The 23394-nt window shown below is 43.3% G+C and overlaps 1 protein-coding gene across 1 annotated transcript in view; it reads right to left on the reverse strand.

The window, feature by feature from the left end:
* The window catches only part of RNF144A (ring finger protein 144A), a 136409-nt gene that overhangs the window by 11925 nt on the left and 101090 nt on the right, over positions 1–23394 (reverse strand). The window contains exons 4-7 of the mRNA XM_056124140.1: positions 20953–21057; positions 20754–20814; positions 10079–10286; positions 4528–4675 (exon numbers count right to left, since the gene is read on the reverse strand). Of these exons, the coding sequence (XP_055980115.1) occupies positions 4528–4675; positions 10079–10286; positions 20754–20814; positions 20953–21057 (522 nt within the window). The remainder of the gene's footprint in view (positions 1–4527; positions 4676–10078; positions 10287–20753; positions 20815–20952; positions 21058–23394) is intronic.

The following is a 23394-nucleotide window of genomic DNA, read 5'->3' on the forward strand; positions in this document are numbered from 1 at the left end:
ACTGTAAAGCACCTTCTCACAGCAGACAGCTACAATTTTCATCACTCAGAACAGGCTTGGGAAGGAAGCATCCTTCCCTATACCTTCTGGTCTGGCCTGGGGAGTCAGATCCTGGGAAACATCCCAATTCTGTGCCTGCTGGTATTCTCAGGTGCCCCCCGCCCTTGACTTCCAACCAACTTCTCAGAACAGCCCGATCCTCACACCATCAGCCTCATAGCACCGGGACCTGCCACCAGAGTGAGTCTCTTGACTCAAGTTCCCTGATTTAGGGTTTAGCACCCCCAGACCTCACCTACTCTGCTTGCAAGAATGGGATTTTGCTCATTTTTGTGAAGGGGGGCACCTTGGCAGTGCTGGGAAGGCTCTTTGGTGCCAGGGCTCAAATCTAGGGCTCCCACAGTAAACACAAGGGTTCCAGCTCTTTGAGCTATGTGCCCAGTCCAGGAATGGAGATTTTTCTACAAAAATTGGTTGTTTCTCCCCAAACTGGCAGCGCCTCTTCCCTGTCAGTGAAGGCCAAGAGAGGGGTGGCACCAAGTTCACTAGTGCAGCGGAGTGCGTAAACAACCTCTTTCTGACAGAAGAGTAAATAAGCCCAGAGTCCAGTGAGAAGACAGTCCACGGCTCAGCCGGGAGCAGGGTGCAGTACCTACTGAGGGGCCCCGGAAATCATCCTGGGGCCACAAACAGGCACCTGCTGGTTTCACCGGTGGGACCTCGGGTGCCTGAACATACAGCCAGACCCCAGTTAAGGCTGGAGCTGAGGCTTTCAAGGCAAAGGAACAAGCAGCCTCTTTAGAGAAAGGGTCTTCGGATCTGTCTCACCCTTAGCCCACCCTTCTTTATGAGAGGAAGTTCAGCCACAGGCCAGTTGCGCTCAGTGTGCTTCTAGCTGAGCTCTGGCTTCTAAGAAGCTCATCCTGGGTCTTTAGCCCTCAGGGAAACCTCTCCTTCTTTTCTTTTATGCTAAAACTTATTTGAGGTGCCCCCCCCCCCCCCGAGATTCCTGCTCACAAGTCTATGTTGTAATTTCCCAGACTTGCCACCACTCTCGGCTCTTGCATAGTCGTTTTGCATTCCCTTTCTGAAGTTCAACCTGGGCAAAATTGCACAGGGCACTGGGCCCGGGAGATCACAAGTTCATGGACTCTGCCAGCCTTCTAGAGCAGCCCAAGACTGTCCACACCCCAAGTGGTGTGGCTGGGAAGACTCCGGGCCTGTGTCTTGCTTAAAATGAACCCTTGCTCCAGCAGCATCTTGCTTCTCCCTGACAAAAGCACTCTCCAGCATTTTGATAAGATACCAGGGTTTGTGTGGTGAGGGCAGGTTCATTGATTAGGCCTAGACACAGCTGCCCTGTGGGAGGGGAAGGTGGTGAGGGTCCTTCAATGCATCCCACCAGATCATTTTCCCTCTTGTTGTTCAGAGAAGTTTCATTAACCCCCTGGGTGGAAGCAGAAAAAATGGGGCCAGCATTAGAAAGCAATCACCAACAATCATTGAAGATGTTCCAAGATAAAAATAAATCCCTCCCGGCAATTTTACCAGACGGTCTGAGCAAAGGTTTGAGCTTAAGTGTAAAATTAACTTGCAGTAGGTCCAACCTAGAAGGAGGACTTGGCTTTGAGAGTCTGAAAAATGAGAATTCCTGTCGGTTCCTCCCTCCTCTGAGGCCGGAGGTGTGCAGGAGGGAGACGACTGACAACTTCTGAGTTTATTCTTGGCAAAAGAAGGATGCCAGTCCAACTCTTGCAATAAAAAAAAAAAAAGATGGGATGTATTAGGTAAAACAGATCATAAATATTTAACTGAGCGGGAAGGTCCTGCACAACTCTATGTCATAAATGCTTTTCATTTATAGTGTAGAGAAGAGGAAAGACTGGACCACAGCAGAGTGGACACAAAGGGCTGGCTAATGAGGAGGGTAACAGGGCTATCAGAGGAAGGATGTTCACTAAATAAACAATGACTCCCCTTGCCAGATTGGGCAGGAGATTGTGCCTCAGGTGGGGAAGCCTCTAGAAGAAAAAAAGCAAATAAAATACCCCTTAACTCTCAGAATACTGCATTTCCAGCCTTATCTTAAACACTGGTCCAAAATCCAAATCGGCTATTGCCTTTGATGAACTCACCCTTTGCTTTAGAAACTACCATCTAGAGCTTGGAGGTCATTTTCTAGAAGCCTTTCACTTAGCAATGAAATAGGGACAGAGAAATCTTTCAGGGAGAAAGTGCAGAGTGTGGGTCTGTGTTCAGTGAGGCCATCAGGCAGGGGACCCAGTTATAGAATTCAAGGAGCCAGATGGAATTCTGCAGAGACCAGAACGGCAAGCAAACTGCTTTGGGTTCCAGGAAGCAGGCGGTGGGACTCCCTTCCATTTTCCGGAGCTTCAGCAAGCTCAAATGGAGGCACAGCAAGCATGACACCAGAAATCAACCCTTCTTGAAAATCTAATTTTTTCCCCAACTCTTTGGGCCACCCCAGGCCACGCTCAGGGCTTACTCCTGGCTGTGTACTCTGAAATCCATGAGGTGAACCTGGAACTGCATCCCCTTTCCCTTTGAGAAAAGTTATTACAAGGGAAAAAATCCCTTGAATATTAGAGATTAGTCACTGCTTTCCAAAAGCAGTTGGAATATTGTGAGGGAAGTACTAATTTATACATATATACGATAGACTCTGAAGGTCCTAAAGGACACTGTAAAGCTTCAGAAACCATCACTCTAAAGATCATCTTAAAATGACCCAAGGTCAGGGAATAAACTAAGTTGGACTTAGGTTAAAAAAGAGATTAACCTTGCCAAAATAATTTACTGAGCTTGTTGAGGAGAAGATAAAGATGCTTACAGAAGAGAAAAAATGGTGGTATTTCCCAGATATTTGTTCAGTGATACAAAGTCTCCCTGTAACTTTAGTTTCTAAGGTTAATAAAGGAACAAGGGGCTTTTCAAAGTAATAAGCCCCAAAGAAGCCATCTATCCAGCTTGTTGAAAGAGGCCTTTAAATCACAAACCTGCAGCTTACTTAATATTCCATCTCAAAGAGACACTCATCTCAAATGACACTGAAAGCCTGTCCTTCCCAGTCCTCCACTTCGCTGAAGCTGGGAGCAATTTCTCCCGCCCACCCCATCCCCACCCCTCTAGCCTGAGTTTACTCTTCTAGCCAATCTGTGTTGACCTGCAGGGCTCTGAAATGATGCCTCTTTAGAGATACCCAGACATGGGGCTTGGATTTCAGACAGTCAAGGGATGGGGCAGTCTACAGAGAGGAGGTCCTGGCAAGGTCAGCAGAGATTTGCCCCAATGCCTCTTTATTTTTATTTAGGCCATGATGGGGTAAGACAAGAGGTTCTAGGCCAAGTTTGGCAAAGGAGGTGCCACCTTTGTTGTACCAGAGACAGATGTCAAGTGCATGCCAAGTAAATGATTTGATACAATACCAGTTCTATTCTTAATCACCTTCCTAACGAACTCTCTTAAGACCATAATCTCATTCATTTTACAAGATGCTCCTTCCCCTAAACATAGGTGAGAACTGAGAACCGGAAGTTGAAAAGCAGCATTACTTGCATCAGGCCTTAATGCTCCAGAAAAAAAAATGTCAGGGGTGCCCTGATGGGAGGTTGGCAGTGGTGCTCTGGGAAGGACTGAGCCTGGTGATACTTGGGAGTTGAGTGCTTGAGAAACACTCAACACCAGCCACTGGGGAAAAAGGAGGCCATTGGAGGCTGGGAAATTTCATTTGGCCAGAAAAAGGCAAGAGTTTCGGTTTTGCCTAGCTGAGAATGACATGGGCATAACTACAGTAACAGTCCCCTGGCCTAATGTGTAACTGCAGTAACTGTCCCTGGCCTAACATTCTGCCTCTGTTCCTCGATGATCTTCATAACAGTCACTGCTATGGACAGAAGGCTTTTATGTCATTCCTTCCTGTCCTTCCCCAACCCCTCCCAACGACTTATACACATTGAGTTCTTGACTCCTTTAGCATTGGTATTTGAAGGTCCCCACTTTTCGAGGTGAACTCTTGGACACTCCCATTAGTGTCCTTATGAAAGAGGAAGCGACATCAGACTTTCCTTTACTCCACCACAAGAGAACCCAGAGAAAAGGCAAACCCAAGTGCATTGTCCCCTTGAACTCAGATACCAGCCTCCCGAAAGGTGAAAAATGCAAGCCCACATCTGCCATGGCAGCTCCCAATCTATGGTCTTCTGATCTACTAAAAGAGCTGTGCATCACCACTTTGATGCCACTTATTTAGGATACCATAACTGATTCCGAAGCCTGAGCTGAACTTGCACTCCAAGGGACTCCTGTATCCATTGCTGTCCTCTAAGCAAACACTTCACTTTACAAATTCTCATTCTTCAACATTCAGAGGCAGATCAAATAGTGTGCTTCTGTCTCACAGGCTTGTTCTCTAAGTTTGTTAGGAAATGCCAGGTCAGCGTATCCCACACCAGGTCTGAACCCCAAAGGCAAAGACCTGACCAAGGTCAAGTTCAATGTTCTACTCACATCTAGGGATTCAAGGCAGTACCAGCAGAAGGCGTGCTTGCAGCTCCTGCACATCATCTGCGCGCAGCCCTCGTCTCTCTCGATGTAGACACGGCACTGGGGGCAGCGCTTGATGGGCGCGTCATCCTCCTCCAGCTTGAAGGCAGAGCTGCAGGAGAGAGTCCATTAGGGGGATGGGAGGGACTGGGAAACAGTATCAGCATCTCTTATCCAGAAGCATCCACACAAGGAATGGGATCCATGTTATTAAATGAAACAAAATGAAAAAAAAAAAACCAGCGGGTAGGGCGTTCGCCTTACAAGCGGCCAACATGGCCGACCCGAGTTCGATTCCTCTGCCCCTCTCGGAGAGCCCGGCAAGCTACCGAGAGTATTCGATATGCCAGACACAGTAACAACAAAGTCTCCAATGGAGACGTTACTGGGCCCGCTCGAGCAAATCGAGCAAAGCTCTGCAAAATGATCACCAGAAAATTGTCAATCAGTCATTTTGATTTAGAGGGGCGAGGAGGTTGAATGGCATCAAAGCCAGAAATGTGGCTGAGAGGTAGAATATGTTTTGCACATGTGTGAGGCCCTGGATTACATTCCTGGTACCAAAGAGAAGAACAAAAAGGGAGGAGAAGAACAGTATTAGCAAATTCCAAAATTTATATATATATCTAGACTTCACAACAGAGGATCTGGATAATGAAATTATAATCACACTATGTCCTTCTCGGTACATTTTCATATTTTCCAAAGTACCCCAAACTGCATGGATTTTGCTATTACCAAAAATAAATAAAAAATGTGGACCGGACAAAATATATGTAAGGACAGCAGGGGAGGAATTTGAGTGTTCTGGGGTCAGCTGCTGTAACTGTGCATTGCAAAGGCACAAGCATTAGCACTATTGTAAGTATGTGACCTAAGCTAGAGAATTGAATTAAAACCAAACTGAGTTTGCCAATTGGGTAAGCTACAGCGAGGAGCTTGGGAGTGGGACCTTGAGACAGTGGTAGATGAACTCTGACAGTCTGAAGGTGTGCGGTTGACAGTGTCTGCCTGAAGCCACTGTAAATCACTATGTCTAAGTAAACACTGGGGAGAGTCATACAATAAACACTGTGTGACTGAAACCCAATCATGAACAAGTTTGTAACTGTATATCTCACAGTGATTCCTTTTAGAAAAAGGTGTGTGTGGGGGAGAGAGATTTAAAGAATCAAGTTGTGGACCAGAGTGATAGTAGAGCAGGTAGGGTTGTTTGCCTTGTGTGGGGCCGACCTGGGTTTGATTCAGGATATCCAGTATGTAGGATGCTCAGGCAGTCCCCCAAGGCTACTAGGAGTGCTCCCTGGGTACAGAGCCAGAAGCTAAGCCCTGGACACTACTGGGTGTGTCCCCAAAACAAAACAAATGATGAAGCTAGGAGTTTATTAATAAGAAATTTAATGTTACAAGCACAGCACTAAACACACTGATGCTTCTTGTGAAAAAACTGGTTAGTAGTAGTTAGTCTTGATAAGCCTTAAGCCTGGCATCCAGGGTTGACTCTTTTACTAATCATTTCTGTCTCTACCTCTTTGAGTCTGTCTCTACCTCTTTGAGGCTGTCTCTACCTCCTTGAGTACAGTCTTACAGTCTTGTCATCAGCGTAAGCCCTATGTAACATTATGTTTGTAAAGACCCTAGTGCAACAGCAAACACTGTGTTATATCCAATAAGCAGCAACAATTCTAGGTTACAATAATGAAATGATAATAATAATAATTAACACTATCACTGTCACTGTCCTCCCGTTGTTCATCGATTTGCACGAGTGGGCCCAGTAATATCTCCATTGTAAGACTTGTTGTTACTGTGTTTGGCATATGGAATACGTCACAGGTAGCTTGCCAGGCTTTGCCATGTGGGCGCGATGCTCTTGGTAGCTTGCTGGGCTCTCTGAGAGGGGCGGAGGAATTGAACCCAGTTCAGCTGGACTGGCCACGCACAAGGCAAACACCCTACCACTGTGCTATTGCTCCAGCCCATAATAATGAAAAATAGCATAATTGGCTCTGACCATCCCAGGCTAATAAGTTTTCAAAATGGGAGCATAAACAGCAAACTGTTAGGAGAAATTACCAAAGCTTATGGGGTTCCTTCTGCTCTTACTGTTTTAGCTCACTGTAGTGGTTCAACATTAGCAGGAGACAAAAGAGTTCCTGTAGGAGAGCAATCTTTCAAAACAGGCTGCACTTTTGACTGTATGGAGATGGAGAGATGGAGAAAACTCTGGCATTTTGAGTGCATTCTGACTAAAAAGGTCTTCACAAGTATTATAGTGAGTGGAAAATGAAATAGTCCCCACTCCAGTAGGATTTATCTGATGTTTGATAGTGGATTTGCCACAGGACTGAGGGTTTTCAAAGGCACAGCCCCTCCTGCCTGAGCTCAGCGATGGGGAACCTCTGACCCATTGGTGATTTAAGGCCTAGGAAACCACATGGTCTGTCCCTCATGCATGTTGGGACAAACACATATGCTTCTCGTGAGCTGCCTGCAGTCCATCTGCCTATACTGCATAACCCACAAGTAGTGTTTTAAATATACAAATGTCCCCTTAAGTAAAAAAAAAGGTTCCACACCTCTGTTCTAGCTGGATGTTTTTGTCACTGACAGAAAGTGTCCAGTTAAGAAACTCTGGTAGGAAACATAAAGTCTCACAGTTTGTAACTTGGAGTCCTGACATAGACAAGTTCTTGCTGTACTCATTATGTATGATCAATTCTTGGTCTCCTTGTCAGCAGAAATAAAGCTGACTGCATCTCCTTTAGAGGGATGTTGTGAAGATTTAAGGAGTATGGTAAATGTTCAATGGCTGAAAGTTGTTATTAATATTATGGTAAAAGACAGTTAAGCTGTCTTCAAACTCAATTTTGACTCCACTTTAAAAGTGACAGGCCAGCCTGACCCCACAGAAAGTGATTCAGAAAAGAACCAGTGTGGTCACCAGGGGCAAATAAGGCAATACATGGAACTGCCTCCAATAGGCTCTTGGTGAGCCCTGCACAAATGCTAGCAGTGGCCTCCTGTTACGAATGGTTTTGATTTCTGCAGAGCCAGAAATTCATGAGGCACTGAATCCAATGTTTAAGGTTTGGCTCTGGGGTCAGACAGCATTGTTTTGGTATAAAAGCCAGGAGAGACCTCAAAGTCATGAAACAAATTTTCTGTTATGACTCATAAGCTAATTTTGAAGGAAATGCCACAAACAGGGACAACATTAGTGGAAAGTGAAGAGTGTCTTTGAGGGAGACTTTTCAAAATGGAAACAGTTGAAACAGTAATGAAAAGTAAGTTCTGATGCCTTGTGGCATCCAGAGAAATTTGCATGATCTGGACCAGGGTTTTTAAATATTTTCTGGTATTTGAATTAGACTTTAACAGTACTGTTAGTAATAACTCTTATCATCATCTCACATTTATGAAGGAAGTCTTTGACAATATTAGTCCAACTGACAGTGCTGCAATGTCTTTTGTGGGCAGACATCCAGTGGAAAAAGAGTGAAGCTGTTCAGGTGATGAATGGAAACGTCAGAAAAGGGAAGGTTAAACTTAAAACCAAAACAAAACTGTGTCATATGAAAGCAGCTGCGTGCACTCTCAGTTCTGAAGGACCCCTGACAGTCTTCCTGAGGATCGGTGATATAAAGGGGAATGGTGAGAACCATGACAGAATAAAACTAGCACAGTCCTTCAGCTCCAGCTAACTGCCAGAGAATGGGAATATAAGCTTACTTACATTACTGGATCTGACAGATACTCAAATGGCCATGTAAAAACTTTTGATTTTCACATTTCCACAAAATGAGAATTATTTCATCTTCCCTCTCTCTTCTCTCTTTCCCTCCCTTCCTCCTTTCATTCCTTCCTCCTCTTCTTCCCTCCTTCCTTTCTTCCAAGCACTGCTAATGATTCAATGCTCACGATGATTCAATGTTCAGGCTTAAATATACTGTGCTGCTCGGGTCCTGAGGTGCTGGGGAGTGCCAGGGTCACACTGACAGTGCTCTGGGAACTCTGTGGATCTGCCTGATTGTGCAGGGGAGTGTGTGTGTGTGGGGGGGGGGGGGAGGGCATGTGGTGCTGGAATCAGGAATCCAAGCTAGGTCCTACTCATACCCCCCAACACAGTTCCTAAATTGTTTCTTTTCCATTTTTTAGATGGCATCTCTTCATTCAGTAGTGGAGGTGGGTGTTCATCTTGTTTTTAGGTAAATATCATGACTCTTGGATTAGTGTGTGTGTGTGTGTGTGTGTGTGTGTGTGTGTGTGTGTGTGTGTAATAGACCACCCCATGTAAGACTAAAGTGACCAGAAGATCAGGATGAAGCAATATTAAGTCTCTGGGCTCCAACATCCATCATCCTCCATCTTTAGAAAACATTATGTTAGGTGATTGGGTAGGAGCGAGTCTCAAAACAGATTAACAGATCACTTATAATCTGACCATTCAGGGAGCATACTTTCTCTTGCAAAATTACGTATCAGTTAGGTTCATTCTAGCAACTGAGTACCTATTATATGTGAAAGGTCCAAGTGACAAAGTTCAAACAAGCACAGGCTGTGACATTAGGAGCTCAGACTAAGCACCCTCATACACATATTTACCATGACCTTGTGAGTGGGGTTGGGATCAAAGAGACAATCTCCAGTGGGGACACAGACAGTGAAATCTCCCTCCCTGGCAACTGGGCAGTTTGACAAAGGAGGGGTGTGAGCAAGGGTGTTCAGGAGACTGAGGGAAAGGAAGAGCATTGTGGAGGGGGATGCGGGGGGGAGGGTGGTCACACAAAATGGAGAAGAGGAGAAGGAGATGGGGAGGCACAGCTGGTGACCACAACACTGAGGAGAGTTTCTGGCTCAGAAATGGAGACACGGGCCAACTCTCATCAAGTGGAAGCATGTTTCACTGGAGCCGCTGTCAGACGGTGAAGCGCTGAGCACTAGCAAATTAGTGTGATTAAACGTGCCAAATTTCAAGGTGCAGAGAATGACAGGATGGTGGCCTGGCTGAGCATTGGAGCAGACAGGCCTGCCACTTCCTGCTTACCTGGCTCCCTCTCTCCCTCTGCAGGAGATTCAGCCATGTGACCTCAGGCACCTAGCAACACCCCCCCCCCCCCCACACACACACACACTTTTTTTTTCCCTCGTGACCCTTTGATATTTATAACTACTGCCCACCTAGTCTGCTTCCTGTTTTTTTGGGACCCTGTTTCCTATCACCCTCAACACAATGGAGCCTGGGAAAACTTCAGGCCTCAGAGGAGTAAAACACTTTATGGGCATGGACTGTTCACGTGCTTGTCTTTCTGGATCTGCAAGGAGTACTTTGCTTCTTGTGCAGTTTTGCACTCCCAGGGCCCGACAATTTCTGGCACAGAATCAGTTCTCAAACAGAACACAATAAACAAACTCAGGTGTAAATGAGGTACAGGAGGAAGACTCCGTGCTTGGGTCTGGAGGTTTGGATTACCCCTGCAGAGACGCAGTGAAGGAGAACCCTCTGTCATAGTACCTGGTCTCCCCTGGCAGGAAGGAGATGGGCATCGTCTCTGAGCAGCCTTGGCCGGGGTGCCAGCTGGCTTTGCAGGCGGAGCAGAATTCCATGTCACAGGCTTTGCATTGCACCAGCTGAGGGGTCTGTGGCCCGAGCTCCTGCAGTTGGCACACAGCCTGGCAGGCAGATGCAGGACACCATGTCCGACAGGGGTCCAGGAGCACCTCTGGCACAAGGAGAGAAAACCAGCAAATCAAACTGCAAGCAATAGATCTTGTGGGGTTGCAAATAAGGAATCACAACAGTGCACTGCTTCACTAATTCTTTTTCTTTTCTCTTTTTTTTTGAAAAATTTCTGAAAAATTATGTGAATTTTGGGGGTGGAGAGGTGTCACTCAAAGGTATTCAGGGATACTTTTCCTGGCCGTGTCAAACTGAAGATTAAATGCTAGGATTGCCAACAAAGTGCTACATGGATCTGATGGTGCCAGGCGCCGCCAGGGTCACCCTATTGATGCTAGACCATGCCATGCTCAGGACCACACTGCGACTCCTGCATGCATTCCAGCCCTTTGAGTCACCTCCCCAGTCCCGCGCTCCCATTACAACAGCAGGAGAATGTCCTGTTGACGCTCTCAACACAATAATGGTCCTCCTCCTCTCTGGCCACTTCCTACGTCCTTCTCCACTTGTGGAAACAAGCAACAGATCTCTGGCTACCCCAGAGTCCTTCAGGGATGCTACTGCCAGCACTCAGAATGCCCGAGATCCCCTGTTGCCCCCCAAACTGGCACCCCCTCACAATCTGGGAGTTTCCTGTGCAGAGGGGGCTAGACCCCCCCAGTACCCAGGCAGGCTGCCTTCACTTTCTATCCTGCCTTCCTAAGGACACAGATCCCTCAATTCAGGCCAGACTCCATGATTCAAAGCATGCAGCAGGCTCTCGAAAACATCTGCTCAAGGAATAGAAAAGGAGAAAGAAGGGGAAAGGGACCAGAAAAAGTTCTCACTGTCTGTTTTCCCAAATTCAAATCTATGCCAACAACTAACTACCATGTGAGGCTGATATGTCAGCTCCTAGGGTTCCATATCAGGAGGCACCGCAGTGACAGAGCAGCGTGATTTAATGAAATGAGACAGAAAATTTATTCTGGAAACAGGACACCTTGGCACCCCCATTCCATTAAATCTTTGTTCAAAACTTGATTGTTCAAAACTTGATTGTTCAAAACTTGCTTGTTTTGGAACCGTTGGTCCCTAATGGTCCTTCTTCAGGATCCTGGATTTGCTGACCCTCTGCAGAGGGTAACAGTGACTTCTCAGTGAGACAGAGAACCTACCAGGCTACCTTGGAGTGCAGATGGCTCTGCTAAAATCTACTGGAGGCTGAAGGCCAATGGGACTCTTGTCAAAGCCTTTCAATTAGGCCACTGATTTTTAAAGCTACTCAGCAGTAATCTGAGAAAACTGAATTTTGCTGGGGAAACTTGGAAGACAATGAAAGACTCTTGCCAGCTTCATAGCCATGTGATAGAGCAGCATCCAGGGACAATTCAGTCCACTGACATCCCAAACAGGATTTGTACTCATGTGGGGATCTATAGCAGGCTGGCAGCCTGATATGGGCTATTGGGTCCAGGCTCTTCCCCCACTAACAGGCTGCATGTGTATGTGTGTGAGTGTGTGTACGGGAGTGTGACAAGTGTGACAGTGTATGTGAGACTGTGAGTGTATGTGTGTGTTCGTGTGTTTTCCCAATTAAAGGGGGAAGTCAAACTTAGGCCTCTGGGTTACACGCTTGTATCAGATAAGGATGTAATCATCAAACGCAATGTTCCCCAAAGTGACAAATACTGACTGCCCCCTTGCCCCCCATTAGGAGGTGCTGGAATGACACAGGGAAACATTATCAGGAGCAGTCTGGGAAACTGGGAGGTGCTTACTCTTTGCTCAGTTAAGGAAGGTAGATGCATTTGGGAACCCTAAAACATTTTTTTCTATTGTACAAAAGGGGCTGTAGGCCAAATATGGTTGGTCTCTCTGGTGTGAACCAACGTTTTTCTCCAAAAGGGCTGACACTGAGGATTTATGTCTTCAAGGATCAGGCTGACTGTACCAAGGGTTCCACCCTGCTGCCATAGTACCAAAGCAGTGACAGTCGATCTGTACACAAATGTCCTAACAGACTATGGCTGGCACCAGGCCGGCTTGCACCTGGCTCACTGGCCAGGTTGGCCGACTCTGTGTCAGGGCTCAAACTCTGGCTCCAGCTTGGAAACAGGAGCTCCACTAGATGGAAGAGTCCCCTCGCTGCCCCTTCCCCAGCCCAGTTCTTGAAGGTGAATCAAATGGGGAGATTTGGCAGGAGAATGAAGAAAACTTTAAGATGAAGAAATCTGGAAAAATCCAGGAAATTCTTTTTTTCTGCACCATCAGAATTATCATGTGAAATCTGCATGACAGGCTTAAGAGCGAGTGAAGTGAACTTTGCTGTTGCCTTTAGCGGAGGGTTCAATGTTTGCTTTTCTAAGAAGTTTCTGGCCGTCAGCTGTACCCTGGTGGCTTTGTGGGGAAACGGTGGTTTGCCCCAGAGTTCCATGAGAGGGGTGGCTGCCTGTGTCCTGAGCGGTGGGGTCAGGAGGAGAAAGGGGGTGATGCTCAGAACTGGGGGGTCCTCCCAGGATATTCAGAGACTCTGGGAGGATCCGTGTAGGGAAAAACACCAAATGACCTTCCCTGGGCGACTGCGGCTGTGTGTGCTGTCTGCTGCGCAGACCTCCACTGGCCCCAAACCCATTAAGTTCTGACTGACTTTCTAACCATAGCATCCTACCTCCTTCTCAGGATGGGAGCTACATTGTTCCCCCTGGATGCTGGGGTCTCCTAAGTGCACAGTAACTGAGGAAGGAAGGGCCACCGGCCAAGAGGAAGGAAGCTTCAGTTTCATACTCCGTTTTCCTGGGGTGAGGACTGGATTCAGACCCTCAGTGACTCCAACTGCCGGGCTGAAGCCCTGCTAGTTTCCACTGCGCTGTCCCTCTTGCCCCCTCATCTTTCACAAGAGCAGCCTGTGATATCAGGAAGGGGCCGGTTTGACCCAGACTCCAGCTTGCCACCCCCCTAACCCCACCCCCCTGTACTTTTCCGGCCACGTGCCAGCTTCATTGTTGCACAACAAATGCAGCGACTGGTCTGCCTTATCGCCCAAGGCTCCCTCCATTCCATTAGGAACCACAGGATAGAGCATACCTAGTTAAGGTTTCCATGGAAACTGCTTAAATTTTGTGACTTTTGTCCCAGAGGAGCTGTGGCAGGGCCCTGCCTGTCCCTGTGGGAAGATTCCTTACTGGAGAGGTAAAGAAAAAAAAAACATCCTGTATGTTGATAGCCAGCACCTTTCCCATGCTGCCAGGCACAGTCAACTGTGAACCAGCCTCTGGCTTTGGAGTGGACTTCTATTGATATTCTACAGCAGCTTCCCCTCAGACAAATTCTGCCAGCTGGTACCCGAGTTAGGAAGGCTCAATAAGAATCTCTGCCCCGGGTGGTATTGGTCTTTTTTTCAGAGCGTATATATGCATAAGTGTGTTTCTCAGTCTGTCACTGTCACTGTCACTTCCTCCTGTTGTTCATAGATTTGCTCAAGCGGTCTCAGTAACATTGTGAGACTTGTTACTGTGTTTGGCATATCAAATACATCATGGGTAGCTTGCCAGGCTTTGCCGTGAAGGCAAGATACTCTCAGTAGCTTGACAGGCTCTCTGAGAGGGGCTTAGGAATTGAACCTGGGTTAGCCGGGTTGGCGGCGTGCAAGGCAAATGCCCTACCCACTGTGCTATCACTATCACAATTTATCTACATAGATATCTATTAATTATATTGGCAAAATATGTCATCTAGTACAGTTCGATGTATTATATGCAGCTATAAACACAAACAATATATTTTAAAACAAGGCGATCTTATTTTGTGGATTATGTTCAACATATCTGCCAAAAATTAATCTTAATTCTCATCATCTAAAGATATAATAATGTTAGATTAATGATGTAGGTCCCTAACAGCTCTTATTCTATTAACCTGAAACATAATTTTTAAAAGTTCTTTTTGGGGCCAGATATATATATATATATATATATATATATATATATTGGATAAAGTGCTTGCCTTGCATGTGAGGCTAACCAGGATTTGATCCCTAGCATCCCATATGGTCCCACCAGGAGTGATCACTGAGCTTAGTGGTAAGAGTAAGTCCTGAGAACTATCAGTGTGGCTCAGAAACAAAATAAAAAATAGAAAAGTGATGTTCTTGAGGCAAGAGAGATAACAGGGGTTAAGACGCCTGCCTTTCTTTGAAAGAAGAAATAGAATAGAAAGGGTTTATGGACCTATACAGGGCTTTACACCTCAAAAAGAAAGAATACACATTCTTCTCCTGTGAACACGGAACATTCTCCAAAATAGACCATGTGCTAGGACACAAAATATACCTCAATAGAATCAGGAAGATAGAAATAGTATCAACAATCTTATCAGAGCACAATGCACTGAGAATAGAACTGAATCACACACAGACACGGAGAACCAAATCAAACACCTGGAAATTAAACAACTCAATGTTGAACGAGTGGGTCAGGAAGTAAGTCAAGGACAATATCAAAAGATCCTGGAAGCAAATGAGAATGAAGACACGAGCTACCAGAATCTATGGGATGCAGCTAAAGCCGTGTTAAGGGGAAAATTTATAGCTCTGCAGGCATTTCTCTGGAAGGAAGAAAGGGCCCACATAAACAACTTGACTTCACAACTCAAGAACTTAGAAAAGGATCAACAAAAGGAGCCCAAATCAGGCAGAAGGAAAGAGATCATAAAACTTAGAGCAGAAATGAACGACATGGAAACCAAAGAAACAATCTGAAAGATCAATGAAACCAAGAACTGGTTCTTTGAGAAAATGAATAAGATAGAAAAATTGCTAGCAACATTCACAAAGAAAGAAAGAGAGAACCCTAATAAATCGAATCAGAAATAAGAAGGGGGATATCACGACAGAAACCAGAGAAATTCAAAAGATCATCAGAGACTACTTTGAAAGTCTGTATGCCACAAAACAAGAGAACCTAGAAGAAATGGATAAATTCCTAGATTCCTATAATCTCCCAAGGCTGAATCAAGAAGATCTAGATTACCTGAATAGACCTATTAACATCAAGGAACTTGAAACTGTAACCAAAAGTCATCCCAAAAACAAAAGCCGAGGTCCAGATGGATTCATTAGCGAATTTTTCCAAACATTTAAAGAGGACCTATTGCCAGTTCTTCTCAGGGTTTTCCAGGAAACTGGAAACAGTTTCTATGAAGCCCATATCTCTCTAATACCAAAAGAATAAAAGATATCACAAAAAAGAAAACTACAGGCCGATATCCCTGATGAACATAGATGCGAAGATTCTCAACAAAATACTAGCAAACAGAACTCAACAACTCATCAAAAAGATCATACACCATGACCAACTGGGATTCATCCTGGGGATACAAGGATGGTTCAACATTCTGAAATCAATCAACATAATCCATCATATCAACAAAAGAAAAGATAAAGACCATATGATCATAACAATAGATGCAAAGAAAGCATTTGACAAGACCCAGCACCTGTTTATGATGAATACCCTCACCAAAACAGAAAGAGAGGTGCATTCCTCAAAATAGTTAAAGCCATATACTACAAGCCAACAGCAAGCATCATCCTCAAAGGGGAAAAACTGAGAACCTTCCTTCTAAGATCAGGGATGAGACAAGGATGCAGATGATATGATACTATACTTAGAGAACCCTAAAACCTCTAACAAGAAACTCCTAGAAACAACAGACTTGTATAGTAAAGCTGCAGACTATAAAATCAATAGTCAAGAGTCCATGGCTTTCCTATGCGCAAATAGTGAGAGAAAAGAAAGTGACATAAAAAAAAAACCCTGTTTACAATTCTGCCCCAGAAAATCAACTACCTAGGAATTAGCTTAACTAAGGAAGTAAAAGACCTGTACAAAGAAAACTACAAAACACTACTACAGGAAATAAAAGAGGACATGAGAAAATGGAAACATATTCCCTGCTCATGGATCAGGAGAATTAACACTGTCAAAATGGCAATACTTCCCAAAGCACTGTATAAATTCAAAGCAATCCCTATTAGGATACCCATGACATTCTTCAAAGAAGTGGAGCAAACACTCCTCAAATTTATATGGAACAATAAGCCCCCACAAATAGCTAAAGCAATTCTTGGGAAAAAGAAAATGGGAGGAATCAACCTCCCTAACTTCAAACTCTACTACAAGGCAGTAATAATTAAAACAGCATGGTACTGGAACAAAGGCAGAGCTGTAGACCAAAGGAACAGGGTTGAATATACTGACATCTCCCCCCAAGCATACGAGCATCTAATTTTCGATAAGGGGGCAAGAAAAGTGAAGTGGAGCAAGGAAAGCCTCTTTAACAAATTATGCTGGCAAAACTGGACAGCTCCACGCAAAACAATGGTCTCAGATCTCTGCCTAACATCATGTACAAAAGTAAGATCAAAATGGATTAAAGACCTCAACATCAGATTGGAATCCATAAGGTACATTGAAGACAAAATTGGCAAAGCCCTCCATGACATTGAAGCTAGTGATATCTTCAAAAATGTCTTGCCACTGGCCAAGCAAATGAAAACAGAGATAGACAAATGGGACTATCTTAAATTAAGAAGCTTCTGCACCTCAAAAGAAACAGTGACCAAAATACAAAGACAGTCTACAGAATGGGTAAGGATATTCACCCAATACACATCCGACAAGGGGTTGATAACAAGGATATACAAAGTACTGGTTGAACTCCACAAGAAGAAAACATCCAACCCCATCAAAAATGGGATGTCAAAATGAACAGAAACTTTCTCAAAGAAGAAATGCGAATGGCTAAAAAACACATGAGAAAATGCTCTACATCATTAATCATCGGGGAGATGCAGATCAAAACAACAATGAGATATCGTTTCACACCACAGAGACTGGCCCACATTCACAAGAAAAAAAGCAACTGGTGCTGGCGCGGATGTGGCAAGAAAGGGACCCTCCTCATTGCTGGTGGGGATGCCAAATGGTTCAGCCCTTTTGGAAAACAGTATGGACAATTCTCCAAAAATTAGAAATTGAGCTTTCATTTGACACAACAGTAGCACTCCTGGAAATATATCCCAGAGAGGCAAAAAAGTATAGTTGAATTGACATCTACACTTGTTTGTTCATTGCAGCACTGATTACAATAGGCAGAATCTGGAAAAAAAAACCCTGAGTGCCCAAGAACAGAGGAATGGTTAAAGAAATTTTGGTACACCTACACAATGAAGCTACGTAGCTGTTAGAAAAGATGAAGTCATGAAATTTACATACAAGCGGTACTACATGGAAAGAATCATAAGTGAAATGAGTCAGAAAGAGAGAGACAGACATAAAAGACTGCATTCATCTGGGGAACATAAAGTAACAAAATAGACTAACACCCAAGAACAGCTGAGATAAGTACCAAAGGGTTTACTCTATGGCTGGAGGCCAGCTGCACACGTTAGGGGAAAAGGTAGCTCAGATAGAGGAGGGAGCACAAAATTAAGGTTGTTGGGAGGATCCTCCCAGAATGGGAGATGCATGCTGAAAGTAGACTATAGACCGAACATGATTGCCACTCAATGATTCTTTTGCAAACCACAGCACCCAATAGGAGAGAGAGAACAAAAGGGAATGCCCTGTCACAGAGGCAGAGTGGGATGGGGGTACGGGGGGGTGGGATGGATACTGGGATTATTGGTGGTGGAGAATGGGCACTGGTGGAAAGATGAGTACTCAATCATTGTATAACTGAAGCCCAAGCACTAATAAAAATTAAAACAAAAAAAAATAGACACCTGCCTTGAATGTGGCTCACCTCAGTTTGATCTCTGATACACATATTGCCCCCCAAAGAGCACCAGAATTTACCTGAGCCCTGAGCAAGGCGCCAGGAATGGCCTCTGAGTACGTCAGGATTCAACAATAACCCACTCCTACCCAAATTAGGGTGCTTCTTTTTCCAAAGCACATTTTTTCCTTGAGAAGCACATATGTACAGCACCACTTCACATACTTAAGGGGATAAAAACCTACTACACTGCTCTCCAATGATTCCAACACCATTGTTGTGGGGGACCCATACATGATCCTGATCATTGGTCTTGGGCTCTAGCCAGACCTGTTTATGGCTGGGTAAACGGAGAATGTTATTCCATCTCATAGCTTTGCTTTCCTTTGAACAAATGTCAATATACAAGATCCATCTCCAGGACTCATCTCAACAGCAGTCTATTGTCAAGGAGGAGGAGAACACAGGAAATCTACACTTGTGCTTGGGTGGATTGAAGGGCTTTCAGGAGAAGTCTACAGGCATGGCATTGTGGGTGCTCTGGAGTCAGTCATTTGGGACAGTAACTGCTCAATAGAAAAGAGAAATAATGGTCTTGAAGTCTCCTTGCCTGCTTCCTGTTTGCCAAAGACCCATGACTACCTGCAGGAAGTTTAAATGAAATGTATCAAAGGTGTTCTATCTGAATAGACTTTCTAAGCCCAAATGCAGGTATTGTTTGCAACTTAAACAATTTAAACTAATCACTTTTTAGCAAATAAGTGATTTCAAAATGTCATAGAACGAGTTTGCTTGTACAGCATCCTCCCTGATCACATTCCAAAGAAAAAGAACAAGTCAAAAGGTGCCTTCTTATTGTATCATCATACTTATCATTGAAAAACTCTATTTTAGCCCTGACGTACTTAACTCTTTTCTTTTTTTTTTTGATTGTTTCTCAGAGAACTCTTGGTCATAATAAGTCTGAGGAGTTTTTTAAAAGACAAAACGTTTTAAAGTGATAGTTTTAAGTGATTTTCTTTTAACCTAAGTCAACTTGGCTTTATTTCTATACAAAAGGAATTTTTTTATTTGACTAAACCAAAAGATTGAAAGAATAACAACAATTAAATTATTAGGTAGAAACATACCAGCTTCATTTTAAATTCAAAGTCATAGGAAGTTCAGTTTCTTACAATTCAAATAACTACCAGTTTCTGTCAAAATTCTCTCTGGAAAATGTTTTCTGAAGAGGCTGGAAGCCTTCAAAATCCAAGTTATTCAATTTTACAGTTCCACATATTGACTTTTATATCACACCTTATATTTAAGCTATTAACTATTCCCCAAATCATGCAATCTATGCCACTTAAATAAACAAACTATTCAAAACAAACTTAAATGCCAACAAAACTCCTGTTTTTCAATTTTTTTTAGTTGGCCACACTTACTCTTTGTGGTTTTCTTTTCTTTTTTTTTTTTTTGTATGTTTTAGCAGTAAGACTCAAGCGCAAATACAGTTACCATTAGCATTTCTTAAAAACATCACCACCACCATCAATAATAAAAACCTCTCCAAGTTCAGCTGAGTCTCTTGATTCTTCCTTCTGGTCTATTCTGCATCCCATCCCCATCTTGACTAAGTTTTACTATAAAAGTATAACCCAGGATTGCATGTCAGTATGAGTACTTTATGTAAGCAAAACCCTGAGTATTAGCTCTGAACTTCAGTGATTATATATTAAATTGAAAATTTTCAAATTAGGTTGTGTTTTTGTAACCATAAATTTTTACATAAGGTGCATCATTTATATCTAATTTTTATCTCTTCCTATCAAATAAAACCTGAGGTCAGTGAAAGAGAGCTCAGAGTTCACATATTAAAATATGATTTCACAATTAAGAGTGATGTACTCAGAACATCATATTTAATGATTAACGTAGAACTTTGCTCTGAGAGAACAATGATAAAGATCAGTTCTATACATCACTCAACATGTTTGATGCTATGCAACAGCACCCCAAAACTGATCCTAGCACTACTCTATACATGCTCCATATCATAATTTAGGGGAAACCAGGAGTCTGCAGCAAACAGAGCTTGGGATCACTGGGAGAGGAAATCTGGCCCATATCCCTAACACCACCATTAGAGCTAGAAATCAGGTAAAACTCTCCCAATCAGCTTCATATAACACTGTCCTCCCGTTGTTCATCGATTTGCTCAAGCGGGCCCAATAATGTCTTCAAACGAGGAGTATCAGCTTCATAGACAATGACAAACTTGCAAGGTAGCTGCAATACTTTCTGAGATAATGAATTAATTATTCATTCAACACTTACTACTGGGACCTGCACTGGGTAAAAATGTGAATGCACAAGGCTCCACTTTTACTTCTGTTAATGTGGGGACCATCACAATGCTCTGATGAGTAGCCTTGAGGCATTCTTGTGTGTCTCTGTGTTTTTTTAATTCAGTATTGGTCTTTATCATCTTGTTGAGGATTAAAGCATCCAGGAAGGCATATCTCCTAAAACCACAACAACCCATCCTGTAAGCCAAAGTACCTCTGAACAAATTGTGCTTCATGAATCCTTAGAAATACCAAATAGATTTTAGGGGACTATGAATTGAATTTCAGATACCAGTGTTTCCATAAGCCAAAATAAGCCCAAATAAGCTGACAATAAGCTAAAAGATGTACAGCCTACCTACCAAAATCACTTCCCCGAGAGTTATCTGGATTGATAGGGAATATTAAGGGAAACCTACCTCTTTCAAACTGTAGCTTTTTATATCGTTGCATAATTTCAGCCGCCACCATGCACTCAATCTGAGGAAGAAAACAAGCAATGCATATAAGATTCTGAAACTCACAGAACAAGACCATAATAGACAATCAAGACATGGCAAGAAAATGATCAGTGCATGCTTTCACACATAAAACTCCCATTTCTCCAACTCCACATGCCTCATTCTCCTGCAGGTGACCCTGCTTGGGGCAAGCAGCATCAGGGCAGCTAATTGCAGTCTCTAATCCTTCTTTGATCAAGAGCTCGACATACTGTTTCAGGCACTGAAAGAAAACAGAGAAGTATCTGTAAATATCTTTACTTTCTAAGGTTCAAGTAGCAGTAGAGTACAAAAAAGTTATGAACCAGGGACATTGCTCCTTGATGATTTTGAATTTTCACTGTGAAATCCATGGAAAACATCAAATTAGAGGTTTAATTCACTCAACAAATATTTATGAGGTACATCTTCTATGTCAGGATCTGTATGTTGGTTTAGAAAGGAAAGACTGCAGGTGAATCCCTGTGCACAAGCTCAGGAAAATACAAAAGCCAGTTGGTCTGACAGTTGATAGAGCAAGGGAAGTATGTGTGTGTGTGTACGTGTGTGTGTGTGTGTGTGTGTAAGGAGAATATTTCTCAGTTACATATTGATGATGTTGTACACGTGTACCAAGGGCTTCATATTTCATTGTTTTCCATTTCATGGGTTTTCAAAGAAAACTGTACCATTTAATGCTCCTCGGTTCTTTCATTTTAATGCTCATGATAAAAACATATCCTGGCCAAGCTCAGTTATTATTCCCTTATCTTCTTTCCTTAAATGTCATTTCATTTTAAGTTACAATATCCAAAAATCTTCTAACAACATTAACTGAGGATTTACTGTACTTCTTAAAACATTTTTAAACAAAGAATGACATTCTTGTTATCAAAAGTGAAGAATAAGTTGCCAAAAAAGAAACTTTCCTGCTTACCCAACAGCAAGAGTAAAAAAGCCCATATTCAAACCCAGCCTCACTGGACTCAAAAATGTCCCCTTCATTCCCTAGTTCAATCCATGTCTAGTAGCAGATCCTCTTTCAGTGAGGTCTCACTTGTCTGGCAATTATTAACTACAACCAAATCTTTATGGGAATATAGGTGGACATCTGACATCAGCCAAAAATGATTAAGCAGACAGCATGGTACAAACAGCAAAAGTGATGAAGTCTGATCACTCTTGTGTCACAAGTACTAATAGTCTTAAACATTCCCTATTTTCCTCAATGCATCCTAATACATATAGCACTATAGCACTGTCCCACTGTCATCCTGTTGTTCATCGATTTGCTTGAGTGGGCACTAGCAATGTCTCCATTGTGAGACTTGTTGTTACTGTTTTTGGCATATTGAATATGCCACGGGGAGCTTGCCAGGCTCTGCCGTATGGGCGGGATACTCTTGGTAGCTTTCTGGGCTCTCCTGAGAGGAATGGAGGAATCAAACCTGGGTTGGCCACATGCAAGGCAAATACCCTATCCACTGTACTATCACTCCAGCCTACGAAATACATGAGCTCCAGCTCACGAAATACACATAAAAGAAAATAAATGGTAAACTCACTACCCAGACTTGAGAGACTTTATATATGAACTCAGATCATAGAAAACTGGAGAACGAACAATGCAAAGCATCTTAAAGTAACTTACATCAAAACTCAATGAAATATTTAGGTTCATAATGGCTACGGTAGTTTATTACTTAATACTGCTCGTCAAGAAAACACCAGGCTCTGTGTTCCCTAAACCTTTCCTTCACCCCACAAAATGTGTGATCTGTTTCACTGTAAGAATGGATGGTTATTATAAATAAATTGCTCTAAAATGAATTTGAGCTGCACTTTGCCTAGATCAAGTTTGTTACATGAGTAGCCTCAATTTCCCAACCTGCAATTTTTAAATCCCTATTTATTTTCAATTTCTAAGTATTTTTTGAAAATTTCCATTTTTATCTCTACTGGGGGCTGGAGCAATAACACAGCGGGTGGGGCGTTTGCCTTGCACGCAGCCAACATAGCTGATTTGAGTTCGAATCCTCCGCCTCCCTCGGAGAGTATCTCGCCCACAAGACAGAGCCTGGCAAGCTCCCCGTGATGTATTTGATATGTCAAACACAGTAACAAGTCACAATGTTACTGGGCCCCCTCGATGAACAATGGGACGACAGTGACTGTGATCTCTACTAGGGCAGAATTTTAATTTTAAGCAAGAAGATGAGTTTGGGATGAAACATGAAAAGTAGTATATGCTTACTATCTAAAAAATGATTTCATATAAATGAGTAATTCTTACTTTTTAACAAGTCAGACTGTTTCATTCTTAAAAGGATCCAGAAAGAAATTTATTTAACTAATGGAAATCAAAGTTACCCTTGTAAAGAATCACTTTCTCAAGGCTTCTCTCCAGAATAATAAACAATGCTACTCCAGAATAATAAACAATGCTACAGCTTTGATCATCCTTGGTGCAGATGTGCTGAGGTCCCTGGGTCTCAGCCTACATTCCGTTTTCCTTCTAAGTATCTGGTGACAGCTGAAGTCATGATTTTAGATTATCTGCAGATCATCTGTACTTTGGGCC

Source organism: Sorex fumeus, unplaced genomic scaffold (assembly GCF_029834395.1).
Source record: "Sorex fumeus unplaced genomic scaffold, SorFum_2.1 ptg000006l, whole genome shotgun sequence".
Classification (NCBI taxonomy): domain Eukaryota; kingdom Metazoa; phylum Chordata; class Mammalia; order Eulipotyphla; family Soricidae; genus Sorex; species Sorex fumeus.